Here is a 22,212-nt window from a genome sequence, read left to right as displayed (position 1 = left end):
CACCGGCTGATGGCACCCTCCCCGGGGACAGCGTGGCACTGCCTGCCATGGCCCACAGACTGAGATGCCCCCAGCCAAGTGCAGGCAGGCAGGAGGCGCGGATGCTTGGCTGTGCTGGCAGCAGGGCAGCCCCTCTCCTCACCCAGCCATGGCCACTCCTATGCTGCAGCATCACTGTGATGGCCAAAGCCCCCCGCCCCAGGGGTCTTTGTGCTGGAGCATCGCTGCACCCAGAAGGGTCTGTGATCCCTGAGGGTATTGCATGGATCACATCTCCCCACCTCACAGGTCTTCAGGTCCTGGTGGAGACCCTCCTGCAGGTTTGTCTGCTCCCAGCTGGGGTGTGCTTTCCCCAGGGATGGCATTTATGAAGCCCACCAGCCCCATCCCCTCCCCAGCAGCCTGCGGCATGCCTCGTCCCATTGCCTCCCTCACGCCAATGTGGGAACCAGCTATAAACAGCACTGACGTGCCAGCTGTCCCATTACCAGGGCAGCAGCAGAAGCAGGCTGTCAGGGAGAGAGGATGGGGATGAGTCAAACAAGGTGGAAGCTGGCAATGGAGCTGGAGCAGCCCCCTCTCTCCCTAGTGAGCAGCCTCAGCCTGGCACATGACCCCACAGCCCCTCACCGTCTTATTGGGCCAGTTGTACTTCTCAAAGACGTCCTGCACTCGGTCCTCACCGCCGTCTGTGAACATCATGATCATCTTGTTGCAGTTGGCACGTGTGATGTTGGACTGTGGGGCAGAGAAATGGCGCCTGAGGCTGGACCTGAGCGAGCTGTGCCGGGCTGGATGCGGCCAGGAGGGCTGGCCACGACCCATCTCTTTTCCCAGCCTGTTTCAGTGGGGTGAGGGTGGTCAGGGTGAATGGGCAGGAGGAGGGACACTGTCTGCTTGGAAATGATGTTGTGATTATTGCTGCTCAGCACCTAATAGCACCATTCATCTTTATTTTGCCTCTGGCACGGTGTCTGGCTCCATCCCCCTCCACCCAGCTCTCATGGCTTTTAATAACATAGAGGGGCTGCGGCTCCAGCAAAACCTCAGCTACAGCACACCAGCAAGTGGGATGTACCCCCCAGCATTGCAAAGGAGGACAAGGAGCCCTCTGGATGTTGAAGCCCCAGGTACAGGGCAGCAGCCAGGTACTCAGAGCTCTCCCAAGGCCCCCAGCACCCATGGGTACACTCTGCTCACCCTACCCCACATTCTGGCCCCCAGCTCACGTTCTGCAGCTGGTCGAAGGCGTACTCAAAGCCAGCCTTGTAGTCGGTTGTGCCCTTGGCCACCATCCCCTGCACGTCCTCCTTGAAGACCTTCTTGTTCCGGATGTTGGCCTGCACCAGGTGCTTGAAGCATGACACCGGTTTCGCCTTCTCATTGAACTGGGAGACAAAACAGGAGTAGGTTGCAGACGGGGACAGAGGCAGCCCCAGCAGGCACAAACCACCCGCCACACAGCTCCCACGGATGGGAGGTGGCCTGAGCATCCTATATCCCATGTCCCAGGGATGGCTGATGCTGAGACCAAGGCTTAGCTTGGGCCAAACGCAGCACTGAGCCACGCAGCACGGGTGCTGGCAGCGGGTGCTGGCAGTGGGCTCACCTGCACCCTCGGTTCTGCAGGGTGCCCCCCTGCCTCGTGCAAGCAGCCGTGCCACGGCGTGCCGGCAGCGGGAGCAGGTGCTGTCTCCCGCTTATGGCTTCATTTGCTGGCAATAGGGCCCATTCATTAGGGGAGCAGCGATCCAGCTGAGGGAGCCAGGCCAGACACGTTAATTAGCGCCGGCGTGCTTGTGGCCAGACAGGGGAGGGCCGGCACGGGCTGGGTGCCCAGCGAGGCACAGATGCGGTGGCACGGCCACTGTGCTGCCCGAGGTCACAGGCGGGTGGCATCGCCACCGGGGGAATGATGGCAGTGGCTGCTTGGGATCACCCTGGGAGTGTTTCTGCCAAATGCCCTGCGATGGGAGCAGCTCTGGTTTGCCACCACGGAGAGCCAAGCCTGCAGCAGCCATGTCCTTGCTTATGTGCAGGTGGGTGGTTAAATAGGAAAGAGATGGCATTTCTCTCTCTGCAGAGCTCGCTGCCAGGTGGGGCTGGGGGCAAAGGACTCTCACAGTGGGGAGCTGGGAGCTGGCTGCGGGGCACAGCTCTGCTGCCCACCCTGCAGCACTCACCGAGGCCACGTTGACATAATCGTCATCTGAGAGGGTGTCCAGCATCTCATAGACAGAGGTCTTCATCAGCTTGAGGGTGAGGCCGCTCACGCTGCCGCTCCTGGCAGGAGAGAGGGGAGCTGGGGCTCAGCAGTGAGGGGGGACGGGGCTCCCCACCAGTGCTGTTCCACATGGCCACCAGTGGGAGAGTGGCAGCCCGGTGACCTGTGCCACCATCCTGGTCTGGCTCAGCCCCCACCCGTGTACTCACACATCCACAATGATGACCATGTCCTTTGGGGACGAGGCTCCCTGGATGTACCTGTGGGGTGCAGAGGGGGTTCAGTAGGCTTGACCCCAACCCTGCTGGGAGCATCCCCAGATTAAAGCTGTGCCAGGCACAGCCGTGCTGAGTACCCATGCACCAGGGCTGTGGTGACCCACGGTGAGGAGCAGGGACGAGGTGCCAGCGGGTGAGCAGAGGTGAGGATGCAGCACAGCGCAGCCCAGCACGGCATAACGCCAGCGCCCGCCGCTTGGTACCGTATCAGCCTAATGAGCTCTAAATGCTAAACTCTTCCATCATCGCAGGCCCTTTTCTGCGTGCTGATTATGCTGACACACACATCCATATTAAGATGCTATTTACCCCCCTGGTAGCTTCAAAGGCCAGGCTGATTAGGTTATTTTTAGCTACGAGGAGGAAAAATAATACTACTACGTAAATCCTCCCCCCGAAAATGATTAGGGAAGCCTCCCTCACCCCTCCAAGCACCTGGTCCTGCTCCCAGCCCTGCTGTGCCATCCTGCGTGGTGCTCAGCACCCATCCCAGCCAGGGCCAGGCAGAGCCCAGCCTCCCCATCCCATCAAGTGGGGCCTGATCCTACCAAGTCCAAGGAAGCCTCATTATTGGCTTGACACAAATTAATTAGTGTATTATTAGTATCAATTACTCACCATTACTGGGGAGGACTGGGGAAGGGGCAGGCTCTGATTGCTAATCCCAGGTCCTGATGTTCCCTAATTACAAGTGATTATCCAGGCGGGATGCTGGATGTTGGCACATGGGTCCCTCCCAGTGTGGGTTCTGTATCCCCTCAAAGCTCCCCCACGCTGGGATGCAGGATGGGCAGGCAGCTGCCCACAGGCTTCACACTGATGGTGGGGCTGGGGGGCTCGGGGCAGGGCTGCTGGCACAGCACAGAGCCCAGCTAAGATGCTGCCCATAATGGGCTGTGGCAGCACATCCATCTCCAGTGCCCCGTGCAGATGAATACCCTGGGCTCCGCGGGAGAAGGCTGTGGTTAATAGTGCCATTCATCAAGGGAGGGGAAGGCAGGCGAGCGGTGCTGGTGGCCCTGCCGAGGCTGCAGGCAGGACCACGGTCCCTGCTGGGCCTGGCATCAGAGAGCAGAGCAGTAGTGGCCGTGTGCTGCATTGGACCCCGGCATGGGGGCAGGAGAGGACCCCAAAGGAGTGTCCCCAGGGTGTGCTGCCCCCCCCCCCCCCCAGCATGAAGGGTGCTGCTGCTCCTCCATGGCTGGGTGGGCAAGATGGTGGTGGCCAGCCTGGCTAGTGGGCAGGGAGCCAGGCTCAGTAGCCCACACATACATCACCATCCCCCCCCCAACAGCCTTCCAGTCCCCCCTCTGCCAGTAACCCACACAGAGGGCCCAGCAGAGAACAGTTAATAATTAATGTGGAGCAATCAAAGACAATTAACCATAGGAGCAGGGCCATTCATTTTTCTGACAAGGAGACAGGCAGCTCCTGGTGCAGGCAGGGGGCCGGGCAGCGGGTGATCCACTGGGATATGGGGCACCCCGGGCAGGTGCTGGAGACCTGCGCCTGCTTTCCCCTCCATGCCTGCACTTTTAGGCAGCCACCGCAGGCAGGATGAGGCCACAGCTTCCCCAGCCCCACAGGCAGCACGGTAACTACGTGCTGGCAAGCCAGCACCTCTATCTGAGCTAAAGGGATTCAATCCTGCCTCACTCAGTGTGCAGCTAAATGGCTGCTTGCAGCTATCACTTCACCACAGCCCGTTGCTCTCTCCATCCTCCCGGCTTGTGGTTGTTTTCCCCTCTGGATGGGAATGCTGGCCAGGACTGAGCACCGGCAGCAGTGGCTGTGGAGTAGGGGACAGGGTGTGGGGTAACTCTCAACACTTCATCTGCATCCAAGGCTTTATCTCTCCAACCTGCTCTGCCTTCCTGGGAAGAGGGGAGGGAAGTGGGAGCCAAGAGCTGCAGCTCAGATGCCCCTGCCTGTGTTAGGGTGTCCATTTGCCAATGGCAGCCATGTGTGAAATGAAAAGGGGAGGGAGCTGGCTGCTCCTGACAGGGAAGGGCCAGTGAACGGACCCCCCTCCCCACCTGCACCCCCTTACCAGGGCCTCCTGCGCACGTCATACAGGTCGATCTTATTGGGGGCTCTCCATGGGGTGGCTGTGGGGGGAAGGCAGGTGGTGAGCAAGGCAGCGGGGATAGAGGGGATGGGGCAGAGGGATGCCCAGGGCCGAGGAAGCAGCAGGCTCCGGCAGGGAGCTCACACCAATGCGCTTTGGCACAGGAGGGTTACATGTGCCGGGTGGCCCCGGAGCCAGCACTGGAGGATGCTCACCTGCATCCCACAGTGAGAAGGGCCCGGGCTGCCCTTGGCCAGAGCCCCCATCGGCACTCACCGGGGTAGTAGCGGGTGACGCCGGTGGCGCTGCCAAACACCTGCCAGAGCAGGGAGGGATCCTCCTTTCTGTTCTCGATGAACACATCCTCCAGCGCCTGCGTCCAGTTCAGCTCATTGAGGATGACGGTGGCTGCGGCAGACAGAGACAGGGCAGGTGGATGAGTGTGGGGAGCAGCTGAGCTGGGGGAGATGGGGACCGTGGTGTCCCCATGGTGAGGGCAGGGAGGGAGAGGTAGTGTGCTCCCTCTGCCCATGGAGGAGCCCCCAGGGGCTTTACAGCTGCTCCCGCACCCTCCTTTCCCATGGAGCTCCACCATCACCCTGCTGTGGTGTCCCCAGATACCCGAGCCACCCTACAGGTGCTCCCCTGTGCGCTCACCATCCCCATCCCCTGGCTCGGGGGCAGGGACAGCTGCTGTTGGAGACAGCCAGTTTGCCATCTCACCCCCTTCCCAGCGGGCTCCTACCCCCACCGTGCCAGCCCCATTCCCTAGGGAGAGTCACCAGCTGGGCAACCAAAGGGTTGTGTCCCTGCGGGGCTGTGCGGAGCCTCCCGGCCCCACTCTGCATTCCTGCTGCCTCCTGCACCTGACGCAGAAGCAATTAAGATGCCGGCAAACAGCGGTTTTAAATTATTCAGCTATTAAAGCAGAAGATAAGCTGCTGGCAGCCCCAGCCTGTGATTAATCAAGGGAGGCTGATGGAGTGTGGGGGGGCTGGTGTGGCACGGCAGGTACAGGGCCAGTGGGAAGGCTGCCTTGGGACCCCAAACGCTGTGGGTACTCTGAGCCCTGGGCAGGTGGGGAGACCCCTATGGTGTCCATCAGCAGCCCGTGCTGGGCTGCCTTGGGGCTGTGGTGTGGAGGAGCCAACGGTGGCTGTGTGCTGCAGGCAGGAGAAGGCAGCCACCAGCACCCTGAGGGGACCCTCAATGCAGTTTTGGGGTGCAAGAGCTCCCAGGAGCAGCCTTGCTCCTTGGCACTGGGCAGAGCTGCAGGGGAGCACACAAAGCTCTCTTCAGGCTTCCTCCTGTACTTGTCCCTCCTCAAAACACCTACTCAAGCATTCACCATGGTCCTGGGGTGCTGGTGAGACATTGGGCAGGTTTCATGCATGGTGAATCCTGGATCCCTGCATCCCAGCACCACTGCTGAAGAAGACTTCCCGTGGGCAGCTTTGCCTTCAAACCACGATTTACTCTGTATCTCCCAGCCCTTTCCCAGCACCATGCCCACACTGATACCTGGCACTTAGCAGGGTTTCTTGCTTGGCTCAGTCATGGGATGTGGTTGTTCCCAAGAGAAGGGTCTGTGAGCAGGCTACCAGGCTCCTGCTGCCTGGAGCAGCCCTGGGCACTGCTGCCAGCCTCAGCTGGGCACCACACTGGGCATTGACACATCCCCAACAGCCCCAGCCCCTTGAGGACCACGAACCACACCAGCCTTGTGCCAAATGCAGATCCTAAATCTAAACCTTCCCTGTCCATGAACACATCTCCAAGCACAAACACAGCCCCTGTATCATCCCTGAGCCAGAATGCAGTCCCTGTACCTTCCCTGAGCATAAAAGTGGCCCCATATCATCCCTATGAACAAATATAGCCCCTATGCCACCCCTGCAAACAAATGCATCTCCTATACCACCCCTACATGTGAACATAGCACCCATAACCATCCCTGCTCATCCATGCAGCTCCTATACCATCCTTGCATGTGAACACAGCCCCTCCACCACCCATGTACACAACTGCAGCCCCTATAGTGTCCCTCACACAAACACAGCCCCTACAATCTGCCCACATGCAGAATGATGAGCTATTGCCCATCGGACAGGAGGCTGTGTCCATGGATGGCTCCTGTGCCCCTTGGTCCAGGCTGGAGCTGACAGCCCCCCCCCCCCCATCCCCATCCCTGTCCCCATCTCGTCCCTGTCCCCATGAGGGTGAGCTCAGCCCCGCCCCGCCCGCGAGCGATTGCACATTTAATTAAAAGGGGCACAGTAAATAAAGCACACATAGGATGTAATTTGTGTGTGTAGTGAGGGGTGACGGCGGAGGGCGGCTCCGCACGCCTTTAATTAGCGTGCCAGGCAGCGATAGCGGCTCTCCGCTGGCACCCACGGCAGCTGCGCTCCTCGCATGCAGCTCTGCAGGGCCCGGCCACCCTTGCTGGTGTCCCCAGCAGGAGAGGGCACACGGGCGGCCCTGTGCCTGTACCCCAAACCCACTGTCCGGGCTGCAGCAGGTGAGCTGAGCACCCTGCCCTGCACCGTGGCTTTTTGGAGCATCCTGGTGTGGTTGAACATGGGTCCGATCCCTCAGCTGACCCCGCACTGCCCTGTCCCCTCTCCAGCACCCCTGTCTGAGCAGTTGTGAGTCCCTGGAGCACGTTCATCTCCAGTTTGCTGTCATCCCACGGCCGTGCGCGGTGATGTACGTGGCCGTGGCAGGGCATCAGCTGCGGTGTTGGCTGGCAAGCAGGGGTGAGGAGTAATGAACATCTCACCCTGCCAGCCCACCCCGCTCGCAGGATGTGCTTCATTAACTGCCTGGTCTGCACTGGCTGCGTAATAAAACTGATTGCAAATTTCTAATCCACTGCTGCCACCGCGGTGGAATCATTGCGCCAGCGTGGCTGTGCCGGCGATGAGCCCGTGCACCAGGAAAGGGCTGCACAGCTCCAGTCACCACTGTGACCACTCGGGAGCCCTCAGCAAAAGCCACTAAGACAGGAGGGTGTTGGGATGGGGGTGCCCTCGGCTGTGCAGTAGACAAAGGGTGCCCCCAGCAGTAGGGTCTGGGACTGGGTGCAGGATGCAGCCCACGGGTGCTGGAGGATGCTGTGCGGCTGGGAACGGTCCCCAGCTCAATGCAGAGCAGCCACTAGAGGGAAATGGAGACCGACTGTCACCGTGTGCCACGGCAGCAGGGAGAGGCAGGAGAGTGCTCTGGAAGCTCAGGGACTGTGTCACCTCGCAGCGGGGATTTAAAGCTGTCCATATGTCCACGCATCCCTCCCTGCCTGCTCCTGACCCTTGTCCCCCTTTCTGGAGCAGCCTCCAATAGCCACAGGGGCATGGCCTTGGGGCTGAGAGCCCCTGCATGCTCCTGGGAGGAAGGGGCTTCCCTGGGGTGCCATGGCACTGTCCTGCTATCACCCTCGGCTGGCTTCCTGCAGGATTTCAGCTGCTTCTTCCCTCTTTTCCTGACATCAGCCCCAAGCAGCCCAAAGCCAGTGGGGAAGCATCCCTGCTTCACCCTCTCCCACTGCCCATCCTGTCTCACTCCCTTCTATGAGCAGGGAGTTGCTGCCTCTGTAATTGTTCCTGCACAGAGCTGCTCCATCCTTCTGATTGTCCATTCTGATTGTCCCCAGCACCTGCTCTGAACCTCCTTGAGCTTTGATGAACTCTTCAACAGGGAAGATCACAGCCATGTGCATGCAGCCAAGCCTTACCCTGTGCCGTAATTACCATTTCTCCTTTGCTCTCCATCCCTTCCTAATAGCCCCTAACCCCAATTTGCCTCTTTGGCCTGTGCCAAGCTCATGAGGGTCCCTGGGGAAGGACATGGCACCTCTGTCCTGACACAGTGACTCTGCCTCTTCTCAGTGCCTGTGTGCCCTGGCACCGAGAGCCAGCCAGGGCTCCCCGGGACCACCACCCTGGGGTGCAGGAGAGGTGGAGGCTGAGCCTGGCCAGGCAGTGCAAAGAGGAGCAGGATGGGTGAGGAAGGGCACTCACAGCCTTTGTAGATGTCCGTGGGGATCTGCACGGCAGCGTAGGAATAGTTAACCTTGGTCTTGAAATTGGCATCATCGGTGAACTCCAGCTTCAAGGAGTTGGACTTCTCCCTCTCGATCTCTTCTCCATCAGGATCATCCTAGGGAAGGAGCAGAGCACATGGAGTCACCTGTAAGTACCAGCCCTGGATGCACACTGGGAGTGCTGCCACCCAAAGCTCATCCCCATTGCAGAGACCAGCAGTGCTGGCTCTCCTGCTGGATTTGTCCTGCACAGGGATCCGGAGGGCACGGAGGTAAGCGTTCCTCTTGCCTCTCCAGCTTTGGTAGGCTGGCAGGTATTAAATCAAACACAAAAAAACCCAAACCAAAAAAAAGCCTTGAAAATCAATTAGCAGCAAAAGCAACTATCAAAGAACAAATTAAACCCGAGTGCAGCTTAGTGCTCTGTCAATAAGCAATGCAAACAATATTTAATTATGGTGGGGAGACGGCGAATTCCCCGCTGCCGGCACTGGAACGCGCTCCCTCACCTTCCCAGCCCTCTTCTCCCTTCTTGGGGCCCTGCTACCAAAGTGGCACCCATGGTAAAACCCCTCTGGAACCAGCCTGAGCTGGTGCAGGCAGAGGCTGTGTGGTTGCAGGCAGGGGATAGGGATGGAGCCGAGGCACAGGACCACATGGGGAACGGGAGAAAGGGGGTGGCCTCACCACAGAGCTGAGGAAACAGCCTCCACCATCCTGCTGGGAGCAAAGAAACCTGGGAGAAGGTGCTGAGTCCAAGCGGCTGCATCCCTGCACAAGCCCAGTGCCTGGGGAGGGCTGTTTGCAGGGGGCTGTGAGATGCTCAGGGTAGGGAGCAGGGGGATACTGCCACATCTGCCCTTTGTGCCCCGCTGCTACATCCCACTGGAGAGAGACAGAGCTACCTGCCCCATCTGTGGGCAGGGACAGGCAGCAGAGGGGCAGACAGGCCAAGCCCAAGCTGGGACACAGGATGGCTCTGGCCCCGGCTGTGGGAGCAAATGGGACAGGGCTGGATGGGGCTGAGCAGGAGATCCGGCTGCTGAGCTGCCCGGCATGGGAGCGAATTCACCCCAAGAAGCAGCTCAGTGCCTCTCTCTTCTTGCCTCCCCCTGACTGAGATGCCCATCCCGGAGCCTGTGTGAGGCATCTGATTGTGAGAAGGGATCAGCCCACAGGAACAGCAAGGGATGTGACTGGAAGTGCAAGCAGCTCCAGGCAGGGCTCACGTGGGGCCATGCTAGGGACAGCACCTTGGCACCAGTGGGGACACAGTCCCATCCTGCTGTCCTCCATGGCCCAGTGTGAGCAGCTCTCCCACTGGCCAGGCTCCTCCTGACAAAACCGTGGGGACAAAACATTGGAATTTCTCCTGGGAAAGCCATATATGGGAAGGAAAACGACGTGCTTGGAAATAAACTCTGAAGCTCGCTTAACACCCGTCCTGGCCTCCTCCCCACTGCCCCTTTGCAGACGATGCAGAGATGCCACCTCTCCTGCACCAGCTCCAGCCGGCCACCCAGGCAGTGACATTCCCCTGACATTGTGAGGGGTGGCCAAACCATTCGCCACAGCTCAGGAGAGTAACAGGATTGATATGCAAGGTTTGGGCTTTAATTCCAGCCGATGGATTGTGAGTGTAAACACGCTGCCGAGCTGATCCCGGCGCGGGGGCTCCCCCTGCTCAGAAAGATGCTGAACTCAATTACAGCCGCAGTAGCCAAGCGGGAGGCAGGCAGGGACAGTCCCCACCTCCCCTGAGCCATGCCTCCAAGATAAAAAGCCAGATTACTCTCTCAATTTCAAGTAAATCCAGAGAAAAGGCACAAACCCTATTGCTGGATCCCTCTGCCCAGCTGTGGGCCATCGGCTATGGAGAGAGCAGATCTGGCCCCAAACCTGCTGTCAATGTAGGGCTTGGGTCTCAGGGGGAAAGTGGTTGCACACACACAACAGTTTGCCCCTGCCAACCTCTCCGAGCACCAGACAGTGATTTAGAGGTGCCTGCTGAAAACAGGCTTTAGAAGGATACAGCTGTGGCCCCGAGGGCACCTGCAGCACCAAGAGCTCTGCTTTGACACTAAACCCTTTTCTTTACTGAGTCCAGCAAAGTCCTGGTGACGTGTCCCGGTCCCTCTCCATCCCAAATCAGCAGGGCACCCTGCCTGGGTCCAGCTCACCCGCTGCCCCCCTGCCATTGCTGGCAGCTGGCAAAATCCAATCCTCCCTATTTCCTCCAGGCTGGCATGGTTATTCCCACTTCAGGAGAGCTGGAACCACTGTGTATAATTACTGCTCCTCTGTTTATCATTATCCCGTTATATCACCCACTTCTGAGGGGCTAATTTGTATTCTGCCAGGTCTGGCGCTGTCTGGATGCTCTCATTCATGTAGCTGTAAAGAGGCATATGTATAGATCTTGGAGACAAATGTACAGCTATCTATACGTAGGACACTTCATGCATCACTGACACCTATATGGCAAACAGACCCGAGGAAAGAGCTGATCTTATCCAAGCTATGCTTATCCTTTATCCATAAATCTCGCAACCTCAACTGAGTTACTCCTGTTTAAGCCAGGCTGAATTTAGCCCCTGAAATGGGGTCATTTCCACCCGGATGAAGGCAGCAGAGCTGTCACCAGCCAGGGCAGGGATGGAGCGTCTCTGTGCTATGCTGGAGCTACAAGGAGCTGCCTTGGGAGGGCTGGAGGAAGAAATTCTGCATTAAGTTTTGATTAGAGGAAAGGAGAAGATGATTCAGGTTCTCCTGGATTTACACTGGTTTAACTGCGAGCATCTCAGGAGGCCACTAGCCCCATTCGGCAGCATTTCTCATCATTACATTTCCAAAGAACTTGGAAACATCTATTTATCTGTTACGGTATGCATAACGTAACACAAATAGATGCTACAGATTGAATATATTATGTGCTACACACCATTAGAAATGGACTCGATGGCAATCTATCAATATTATATGTATTTATTGCTTCAGTAAGAAGTCATCCTGTGCCGAGAGCTTTTTCCACCTTCAGTGCTTTAGCAGCTGCGTTGACAGCCACATTTGCTCTTTAGTCTCCCAAAATGATGGACAGGGGGCAAAACCCAGAGGTGCCTCAACACCCAGTGAGCAGCAGTGGCACCACACAACAGCCTTACTGGAGGCTGCCGTGCTCCAGGCAAGTAGCTGCCCTCCCTCACATCCAGGCTGGGGCTGGCTGAGGAGTGCCAGCCTGCCCCAGGCACACGGACTATTGGGGGTCCCCAGGAGTGCTGGCGTTTGGAGCTGCGGATCGAGCCAGGGATGTGACCTGGTGCAGCAGCGATGCCTCGGCAGGATGCAGACACCCCCGTTCGTTGCTCATCTCCATGGGAACGAGCCATCACAGCTAATGATGACTGCTTAAATGGCAGCACCGCTGACAAACACAGGGCTGATGTAGCCAGCGGGGCAAGAGGATGCTCTGGGATGCTGGCTGGGGTGTCACGGCTCCGGATGAGCCGGGCAGCTGCAGCCCTCCTTTGCAGTGCTCCTCCTTGTACCCCTGGTACTATCATGGTGAGCCACAGCACCCCGACAGCATCCCTGCATCCCATATCCTGTCCCCCCCACCTGATCTCGAATATATCTCACCCAGAGTTATGCACATCCTTTTGCATTTCCCAGGGGCACCCATCCATGCTAAGTCTGGAAAAGCCAGTGAAACATTCATATCAACACGCTGTGATAACTACTAATAATGCATACAAATGCCAGCCCTCAGCACACGGCTGAGGAAGTCCAGGCACATGCAAAAGGACCTTTTCTCCTTCTTAAACACCTCAGCTTTTCCTGAAAGGCAGTGCTGTAAAGCCAGGGAGGGAGACGGTGCGTTCTCCAGCCACATTCCTGCTTTCATAGCAGCCCAGGTTATAAATAACAACCAGCCTCCTCCCCTGTCCCTCTGCTTTTTTTAATCTTTGCCAAAGGTACTGTTTAGAGATCTTTCTAGACCATTTATTTTTAAATTACCAGCCAGAGGAGAGAAGGGGGGGGGAGAGAGAGAAGAAAAAGGCAAAAGAAACTTGTGGGGCTGATAGCTTATCGGGAGGAAATCCAAATGTCACATCAGTTGAGAAAGTTAGAAGATTACATTTTCCAGCACCCTTCATCTGCTGCTGACATTTAGGGGCTTTTTTTGTCTCCTCCTCCCTCTCCTTGCTGCGTGGACCGTGTGGGGTGAGCAGCGAGAGGGCAGCCCCTGCCTGCAACCACAGCCCCTCCTGCAGCCCCAGCCCCTGCCTGCAGCCCCAGCCAATGCCTGCAGCCGGGATCGGTGCGGGCTCTTCCCTGCCTCCCCTGCACCAGAGGGTGCAGGTGCTGGCACAGAGCCTCCCTCCACCAGCCCCTCGCTCTCATCCCTCCCTGGGACCTTGAGCAGTTGGGTGGGTGTGCAGGGCTGACCTTGGGGCAAGGATACCTTCATGGAGCTGTGCTGCCTTCCACCAGGAAACAGTACATCCCAAGGGAATTTGGCCTCAGCTGTGCCTTAAGCACCATCATCTGCCATGAACACAGTGCTTAAGATGGAAAATCACTTTACTTGTGCGTTGTTCTGCCTGTGACACCCATCCAAGGGTGTTCTAATCTGCTGATTAGAACGCTCCTCCCTGGATAAACCCCACGGCCCTTGCTAGTGGGGAAAGGTGAAAACTCCACTTCTGCCAACATTTTGAGAGCCATGAGGACACCCAGGAAAATTTCCTGATATTCCCATTTGTTAAAAGCCACTTGGAAATCCAAAATCTGTTTAGGAAGATAGTGGAGCTGAGGTGCAAGCAAAATGAATAGGAAGCTCATTTCTTTCTCACTGTAGTTAAAGCCAGCGTAAGGCTTGTGAATAAGCCCTGGTTACGTTGAATAGGCATTGTCCATCAGAACTAACTCCGCTTCAGCTAGATCCTGCTCAATTTAAATATCAAAATTGAAGCTACATAAAGAAAAGATGGAAAGAGCACTATTTAGTTCCATTCAGACCTTCTGGTATCATCTCCCTCCTTTTTTTATTTGAGCATCACCTTCTTTTCTCTCCATTATTTTTGCTGGGATTAAATTTGCTAGGATTTCACTGGCAAGCAGCAACAGCAATAGGGAAGCACCCTCCCTACCAAACCCACAAGCCTTGGCAATAGGACACCCCAAATTTTGCTGGATATTTCCCCATGGGAGGACTGGTGTGGTTGATGATGGGTGTGCAGGGCTCTTCCTCCCCAGTGACATGCCACCTCTCTTGGCGAAGGACCGGTGCGCAGGGAGCTGTGCTTTGTGGTCCCCAGGGACACGGTGCCACACTGCAGTGCAGGGTTTCTCCCTGGTGCCCCATGGCTCACAGCTCTGAGGTTGAGATGCCTCCTATTTCCTAATCCTGCCTAATGTGACCAGGGTGCTCTCCTCATCTGCAGAAATGGCTAATCCCAAAGCTAGCAGCCAGGAGCTGCCAGCTCGGATGGCTGCTGCTGACACTGGCTGGGAGTGGGCAGGCAGGACTGGTCAAAGCAGGCAACACCAGGCATGGGGACCTCCAATTCCCCTGTGCCCAGCAGCCCATGGCAGTGATGGCAAAAGTACTGCCCAGCATGATGGAACATCAGTCCTGCTCCTTTCCCCCCTGGACAGGGAGCTGCCCTGCTCCCCGGGCTGCCTTCTGCCTTGACTACCAAACAGCTTTTCCTCCACTTCTGCCCAGAATCTGCTCTAATGCATTTTAAGCCCATAAACTGTCCTCTCTGGAGCAGCCATGGACACCAGCATCCTTCCCTCCCTCTGGCAGCTTCTTCCAGGCTGAGGAGGGACAGGAGACATCCCCTGCTCCGAATGAGTGGGACCATGATCAGGGAGACCTGCTCAGGAGAGTAAGTTCCCCTCCCTTCAGTCACAGCATTGACCTCTCCATCCCACCTCCCAGACTCTCCATGGCTGGCTTCCCCTGCCAAGGAGCCGCCTGGGGACAATGCCACTGGCACCTTGTCAGTAACTCTGCTTTGAAGGCACCCATGCTGCTGTGGCTTCGCTTTGGGGCATCACCTCCAAGGTGGAGTGAGAGGCGAGCTGGAGCTCGGCAGGCACAGGGTGCATCACTTGGACTAGTGGGACCTCAGCAAGCCTAGGTCCTCCCCTCCCTTCTGCACAGGGTCTTCTGAAGCCTTGTGGGGTCACCCAAGTGTTATTTTCGGATGAGGCCATGTTGCTGCCAATGCTACGTGCTGCTGCTCCTCCCCTCCTGCTGCAGTACAGAATCCTGATGGCACATCTGCTGCTGGCTCTGCCTCGGGGCAAGGACCAGTCCTGGGTCACCAGTGCTGGTTGGGGCTGCTCCCAAGCTCCCCCCCCTGCTCTGCCCAGGGCTTCCATCCAGCTCTGAGTACACAGTCATGCACCCAGTCCCCTGTGGCCCTGCGCTAAGAGCATCACTAAGCCAGTGAGCCCCTGTTGTGGAAGGATCCCACAGCATGGCACAACACAGGAGCTGGGTGACACATCACCTGCCAGCAAAGCAGGGCCATGGGGCAGCAGCGACTGCTGACAAGAGCACCGTGTGCCCACAGCGTGGCACCTGAGTGCCGTCACTGTCACCGTTACCGTGTGGAGGAGCTGGCAAATGCCAGCCCCCTTGGGAGTGCTGGGAGAGCTGGAGCTGTTGGGTCTGTATTTAAAGCACTGATTGCCAGAAATCACAGGACGGCTGTGCTGGGAGGGGGGCAGAGAATTAGATTCAGGCTCTAATTAAAGGTTTGCTCTTCATTTGAATTTCAGATGCCAGCTTTAATTTTAGTAACTTTTGCAGGCAGTGGAGCAACCTGCCCACCTGGTGCTGCGGGCCCAGATGCCACCACAGCAAAGGGGGGACATTGGGCACACTGCACATCACAGAGTCGTTACACTGGCTGTAAGGAATGCTGTGCTGTGCTCCCTGGCATGGTGCTGGGACAGCCCCGGCAAGGTGCTCAGCACTGTGATGGGGTGGTCACTGTGCCCGCAGTGCAGTGAGGGACAGCACTCACGTATTCAGTGTCGGCTTTGGAGTCATAGTACTCGATGTCTTCCTCCTGGAGAGAAAAGGGAGAGCTGAGTTAGTGATGGACAGACACAAGGATGGCAAAGGGGTCCCACCCCTTACCCATCCCCTCAGTCATGCTGGTGGCAGCCACCACATTGCTGGGGATCAAATCCTGCCCTTTGGTATGGCTGGGATCCCACATCCCTCTCGTCTGCCCTCCAAGGACTGGCCATCACCTGCTGCCTTCCCTCTGCTCATGGCTGCTGCTGAGCTGCAGCAGTGCAGGGCCAGGCACAGCCTCTGCCATGGATAAACAGCCCTGTGACGGTGTCACTGGTGTGACCACGGCCTCTGTGCTGCCACTGAATGCGAGGCTTGAACCCAGGATGCTTTGGTCCTGTTGCAAGCAACAGGAGCCACAGGAGAGCTGGGCATGGGCAGTGTGGCAGGCAGCGGTCCTGCTGCTGGCAGAACCCCCCCTTCCCGCACGGCAGAAACCGGGAGCAGAGTCTTTGCTTCCGCAGAGAAATGCACATCATTCATTTGGGGTATTTAGAGCCTATCTGGCAGAAAGGTCTGCTCAGATTCCTCTTCCCCACGTGTCAGGATGCGAGGCGATTCGTTAAGAGTCACTTCAGGGAGCAGCAGTGCTGTCACAACAGCGTTCCCTGTGCCATCAGGAAGGGTAATTAAAGGGCACTCGGAGACTCTTCTCCGTGCGCCGGGATGCGAGCGCGATGCCGCGCACCGCTGCGGTGCTACCGTGTCTGCCACTCACTCAGCCGCCAGCAGCGCCATGCACGCAGCCTCCTCCCTCCCCGTGCGCTCGGCAGCGCTCTGGGATGAGCGCTCCTGCTGCTGTTTAACACGGAAAGCGATGTGGGCCCACCTCCCACTGCACGGGGATGGCACAGGGCAGTTTCAGCATGGGGTAGAAGGGCTGGTCCCTCCCGTGGGCTCTGTGACTCTAATCACGGTGATAAGACTGCACCAAGAGGGGAACATGCTAAGCAAAATCGATGCAGCATCCTCCAATTTCTGCTATTAAAATGCCTAGTCATTAAGGGAAAGTACTTATTAATTACCTGTGATTTGTTGCAAGATGCTGAGAGGTTTACAACAACAAGAATAGGGGAACACCCTGCATTCCTCTTTGGCTGCCCTCCCTGTGCCACTCCCGGCCCAATGCGTGCCCCTGCCCCTCACTGGCATTGTGTCTCCCTGGGTCCATGGCCATCTGCACTTCCTAATTAAAGGAACCCCCGGGAGACCCGTAACACAAACGAGCTAATTTCATGTCTAATGATCTTTAATCAGAAGTGAGTGTGACTCAAACAGCCATCCAGAAGGTGCTTTGTTATTCATTTTATCCTCCATTGGCCCCTCTGAAAAGCTCAAATCCCCTCCACAGTGGCTGAGAGGGCACAAAGTGATGCTCAGGGAGGAGATCCTGGTCCTGCTTTCACCTGCTGCAGTGCTGCTATGGCATGGCACAGCACATCCAGTCACGGGGAGCAGACCTCCTGGAAGGATGTCTCTCCTCCTGGTTTCCCTAGGGATCACAGAGCCCTTGCCATGCCCTTTTTCAAGCCTTGATGACCCCAGCAGCAGCTGGGTGAGATCCTGGCCCTGTCCCTGTCCCTCTCTGCAACTGAGGCTGCATGTGAGATGGCCCATGTAGGAAGCGTGGCCCTGGCCCTGTGACATGCCCCGATCCCAGGCTCCGCTCCCCTTGCCACAACCCTGCTGATGCTGGGTGCAGTTCATGGGGGCCGAGGGAGCCTGCAGGAGCTGGCAGCTCCACGTCCTTAGCACCATTTATTCCAGGGAAGAGGGACAGAGCCCTTGGAGACAGTGCAGGGAGATGCTGGAATTCTCCTGAGAGACAACACGGGGTCTTACATTCTCCTCTCCCTAATATTTGTTTTTCAGACCACACTCGCCTTCTTCATGTAATCCTCTCTTCCTCCAGCTTGGGTCCACATTAAACCCAACACCGGTCTGTGTAAATAGCACTGATATTTCTAGAGCCTCTCAGAATAAATACCAATAAAGAAAACAAGGGGGTGAGGATGTTGAAGGATTTAGGTCAAAACATTGCCCCTATTCTTGCAAACAAGCTGCAGAAAGCACTCTGGGTTGCGTTGGAGGGGAGGCTGATGCTGGGCCGCTGCTCTGCAATGAGGTGTTAACCACTGTCCATGCTCTTGCACTGTCATTGCCAGACAATGTCTGCAATGGCACTGCCGGCGCTGTGCCGCTAGCGGGTAAGCACAGGGTGATTTCAGCCTCTTGAATCCTCACTGCAAGTTAGGGGTAAACGACTTTGGGGGGTCAAGAGCAGCCACAGAGCAATCTGCCAGCAGTGCTGGAGTTATTGCCCAGGCTCCTCCGGCAAAGCCACCCAGCAACCACTGTGCCTGCACCAAACCCTTGTGGTTCTGTGTCACTGCACCACCTCAGCTAGGGCTTGACCCAAACGGGCCCTCCTGGATGGGGCTCCAGGGGTGCTGTGTGCCACAGTCTCCATGTGGACCCCGGCTCCTCCTTGTCCCCACCCAGAGCCCTTCCCGACAGCCTCATGCTCCGCTCCTTGACGACTTTACACCAAACTGCCCAGCAAAAAGCTAACTGACAACAGCAGGCTGTGGGGTTCTGGGTCGCTGCAAGCTGGAGCCTTGCCAGCAGCTCAAGGGAAGACCCTGCTTGGTTGGGCATGGGTGCTCCTTGGCCATGCTCCAGCACACCAGGTTTGAGTCACAGCCCACGCCACAGGGAGTCTTGGGTGGGCAGTGAGGGCCAATGCTCCCCGACACCCCTCCCACAGCCCTCTCCAAGAGCACTCAAACGGCTCTTTTTTCACCTAAAACAATTACAGCAACTAAAAATAACACCAGAAAGGTCAGCGCTCTGCGATCTCGCTGCAGCCTGGAGACGTCAGGATGGAGCGGTGCTGGCCCAAACCCCCAAGCCAGCGGACTGATGAGGTGCAATCAAACCATGTCACACACAGCTGCCACCACCCCAAAAAAGCCTCAGAAGCAGTTGTTGGTGGCACATCAGCTCCTTGCTCCAGCCCATCCAGCTGGATCACACAGCAGCAGGGACACAGAGGGGCCACAGCTCACTGTCACCCTATACAGCTTCTCTGTAACATCACCCAAGCTGCCTAATCCTCATCCTGTGGGTCTGTTGCCCTCTGCAGGACTGCTCACCATCACCTTGTAAGGGTCGCCCCACTGATCGCATGCCCTGGGGGTGCTGCAGCTCCTCAGGGTGTTTTTGCAGGTAGCTCCCACTGCACCGCATTGATTTGGGCCCATCTCAGCTCCCCGGCTGCAAGTTTCACTTCTCCGAGCAGCACAGGTGACCCCTGTGGCCAGGAAATCTCTTTCAAGATTTAATTGGCTCTGGAAGAGCCAAATCCTGCAGCAGGATGCCCTCCAGGTGGCTAGGAGGAACTCGGGATGGTGGGGAAGACAAGCTGGATCCCAAGCCAGAACCTGCACATTTCCCAGCTGCTGGATGGGGCTGGTGGCAGGGCCAGCATCCCAGCCCATGGCATGCCAATGCTGGGACAACCCAAGTGACAGGTTCTGTGCCTGCTCAGACCCAGTGGGTGGGAAGAGCAAATAGGAGCCAGCATGCCCTCACAGCACCAACAGCACTGCTCATGAACCCATCTTTCCTCTGCCATCAGCACTTATAATGGTCAGTGAATATTTAGGGAGTTATTCATGCCCCTGAACCATTAAGAACACAGAAATAGCAACAGATCTTGCTTATAGTTGCACCTTTTGTATGGAAGAGAGCCTGCAGCGTGTCACACAGCTCATGCAGCTCCTACTGCACCTGCAGCACCCACAGCCCTGTGCCTGCATTAAGGCTGGGTGGCAGCAGGGGATGAGCATGGGGACAGGCCCAGCGTGATCCCACTGCAACATCACCCCTACCAAGCCTGCCTGTGTCAGGAGGAGTGGGATGGGGCTGGCCATTGGCCCTGCCTGGGGACGGGTCCATACTGGCCAGTTTGCCCTCCAGCTGGGGCTGGAGGTCTGTGAGTGCTCACCCTGAGGTCTCCTGGCCCTGACATAACTGTGGGCACTTCCTGGCTGTGTAACAAGGCAAAGAAAGTGCTTCTGCCACCGAGCAGTGTGAGGGCCAGAGCCAGGAACAGGCTGCCACAGGGACCAAATGAATTCCTGGGAAAAATTCCTACCTGCAATCACAAACACCAGCAGCCACTGGCTGAGCCTTTTCGTCCCCCTGGGATAGAGCTATCCTTGTCCACGCACAGCATGATGAACTCTTCCCCAGTCCCCAGGAAGAGGAAAATACTCCTGGTTAGTGCCAGCCACCATAGGATGGAGCCAGGACCAGCCTGGTGGGGACCATGCCTCTCCTGCCGCCTTCGCCATGCATCCTATCCTCCGCATCCTATTGGGTGGCAGGGACCGTACGCGTTACCCAGGACAGGTGGAAACAGCCATCATAATCTGCCTTGGCATCTTCTTTTTTTTTTTTAAAAAGCAATTTCCTCCCTCTGCCTCTCTGACAGAGCTGGGGAAACATTTAAGTGACCTGTCAACAGTTTCTTCATCTCCCTGAGAAGATGCTTTATCTGATCACGCCTCGCCAGCTATTCTTTACATGGCCTCTCCCGTCCCCTCCCGCTCCTTCGAGACCGCCTCAAACGAGATGTGGATGCCTCTGCCTCTGCTGCACCTGGGTACCACAGGGATGCCAGCACATGTGAGAGCCAGTGGGTGCCCTGCCCTGCCAGCCATGGGGTGCGATGGGATGGGATGGCACAGCAGCACTGGGAGGAAAGCCAGCTGCCCCCACACCAAACCACTGCACCCATGGGACTGCCACAAGCGGCCTGGCCATCCTGCAGAACAGGGGGCACGGGAAGCCCCCCCCCCCCCCCCGAAACCCGGTCCTTGGCTTTTAAGAGGGAACAGCACCAAAACCGGGTTTTTGTGAATGACTTTCTTGTTCTGCTTTTTGGCCAGAAGGGCTCTACAGCAAGGTTGATGCTTTAGCACAGTAATTCTCCGAGCGTAATGAAAGCTGACATTATATCAAACACAATAAAGACTCTCAGTTGATGGAGATCATTCCTGAACACACAAACCCATTAAACTGAAGAAAAAAAAATATCAATTCTACACACTCGCCAGCCAAAAGAAAATGTGATTTGTTATCTAAAAGGGGGTTATAAACACAGCTTCAATGCACTTTCTGTGCTGTAATGAAAACTGGGTTTGAAATGGCAAAGATGACTGCAAATTGGAGTATTTGATTTTATTTGCTAACTTTTTAGGTAAACCTTCTTTCTACAAGGGCAAGTGCAAGGTTACAGCGACGATCTTTCTGTTCCTGGCCGATAAGTAGGATCGGTAATTAAAGGAGGAGGAAAATGAAAAGGAGGATAAGGAGCTGGCATTCGCCCTTCTAACGCTGCTTTGAACACAAAGCCCTGCGTGGCTGTGGCAATCCCACCGGCACTGCCACTGGTGCCCATGCGCTGCATGGCACAGCTGCTGCTGCTCCCACCACAGGCCCACGTCGGGCACACCATGGTGATGGAGCAGCTGGTTGGCAGGGCCCTGTGCCTGCAGGAATGCTGCATCCAGGGTTGCATGGCCACGGAGGGGCACCCAGCCGTGCTGCTATGTCCCCCATTTATCCCTCACCTTTCTTGGGTGGCCGGGAGTGCAATCTCTCTTATTCCTCCTGTCCTTTCCCATTTGGCAAACAGCAATCCCGTTTTCCCTGGAGTTTCGTTTCTAATGGAGCTTGAAATTATCTGGGCTTTGTTATTTGCTCGCATACTTGCAGTGGGGGTTATGGATGGAGGCAGCGGCATGGGGCTGCCCAGCATCCGTGCTCCCAGCCACCGCACCCCAAAACCACCCATGCTGAGGGGTCTGTACACCCACAGCTCAATGTGCAGCTACTTCTCTGTTCCAAGGAGAAAGGGTCTGCTGGGCTTCGACCCTTCAAACACCCCTTTTAGCGTCCAAAAGGTGGGGAGAGTGGGATGCAGGAGGGCAGCAGGCGGAGGAAGAGGGGAGCTTCCCAGCATAGTGCTAGAAAATGCAGCGAGGAACAAAAACTGGGAGAAAAACAACAGTAATAAACGTTTTATGAAGCAGAAAATGGCTTATAAAGAAGTCAACTTTTAAAGGCAATTTATATAATCCTGCCAAGCTCATATAAATGCAGGGATGGAGCTCTGCAGCACTGGAGTGTCCCTTAAAGGGACAAATGGCTCTGGCAGCTCCTGCAGACTGACATGCAGCGATGACAATGCCCTGGGATGCATTTAACGGCTGATGGTGCAGACCTGCACCTTTGACAGCAGCCCCTGGGTCAGCACGGTGCTGGGATGAGGATGGAGGTCTGGAAAAGAACCTAAGGCACTGGCAAACCCTGGAGGAAAGCGGAGCACACAGGTGGAGAGGAGCTGAGAGAACAGCATGGCAGCTTGTCAGCGAGGATGCATACAAAGCATGGCAGGAAAAAACTCAATATGACCTTCCAGTGTTTTTATAG

The 22,212-nt window shown here is 56.7% G+C and overlaps 1 protein-coding gene across 4 annotated transcripts in view; it reads right to left on the bottom strand.

Annotated features, from left to right (window-relative positions):
• CACNA2D2 (calcium voltage-gated channel auxiliary subunit alpha2delta 2) overlaps positions 1 to 22,212 on the bottom strand; it is a 233,036-nt gene that overhangs the window by 15,884 nt on the left and 194,940 nt on the right. For all 4 annotated transcript variants that reach the window (XM_061458299.1, XM_061458297.1, XM_061458298.1 and 1 more), the window contains 8 exons: positions 15,656 to 15,700; positions 8,590 to 8,728; positions 4,847 to 4,978; positions 4,553 to 4,610; positions 2,434 to 2,484; positions 2,184 to 2,283; positions 1,230 to 1,388; positions 631 to 738 (listed from right to left, as the gene is read on the bottom strand). In XM_061458299.1, coding sequence (XP_061314283.1) covers positions 631 to 738; positions 1,230 to 1,388; positions 2,184 to 2,283; positions 2,434 to 2,484; positions 4,553 to 4,610; positions 4,847 to 4,978; positions 8,590 to 8,728; positions 15,656 to 15,700 — 792 coding nt within the window. The remainder of the gene's footprint in view (positions 1 to 630; positions 739 to 1,229; positions 1,389 to 2,183; positions 2,284 to 2,433; positions 2,485 to 4,552; positions 4,611 to 4,846; positions 4,979 to 8,589; positions 8,729 to 15,655; positions 15,701 to 22,212) is intronic.

This window comes from Pezoporus flaviventris, unplaced genomic scaffold, assembly GCF_033815535.1.
Source record: "Pezoporus flaviventris isolate CSIRO_AGI_PZ_B2104156 unplaced genomic scaffold, CSIRO_AGI_Pfla_v1 ptg000026l, whole genome shotgun sequence".
NCBI lineage: Eukaryota > Metazoa > Chordata > Aves > Psittaciformes > Psittacidae > Pezoporus > Pezoporus flaviventris.
The sequence above is the reverse complement of the archived record's forward strand: the minus strand, read 5'-3'. Positions and strand labels throughout refer to the sequence as shown.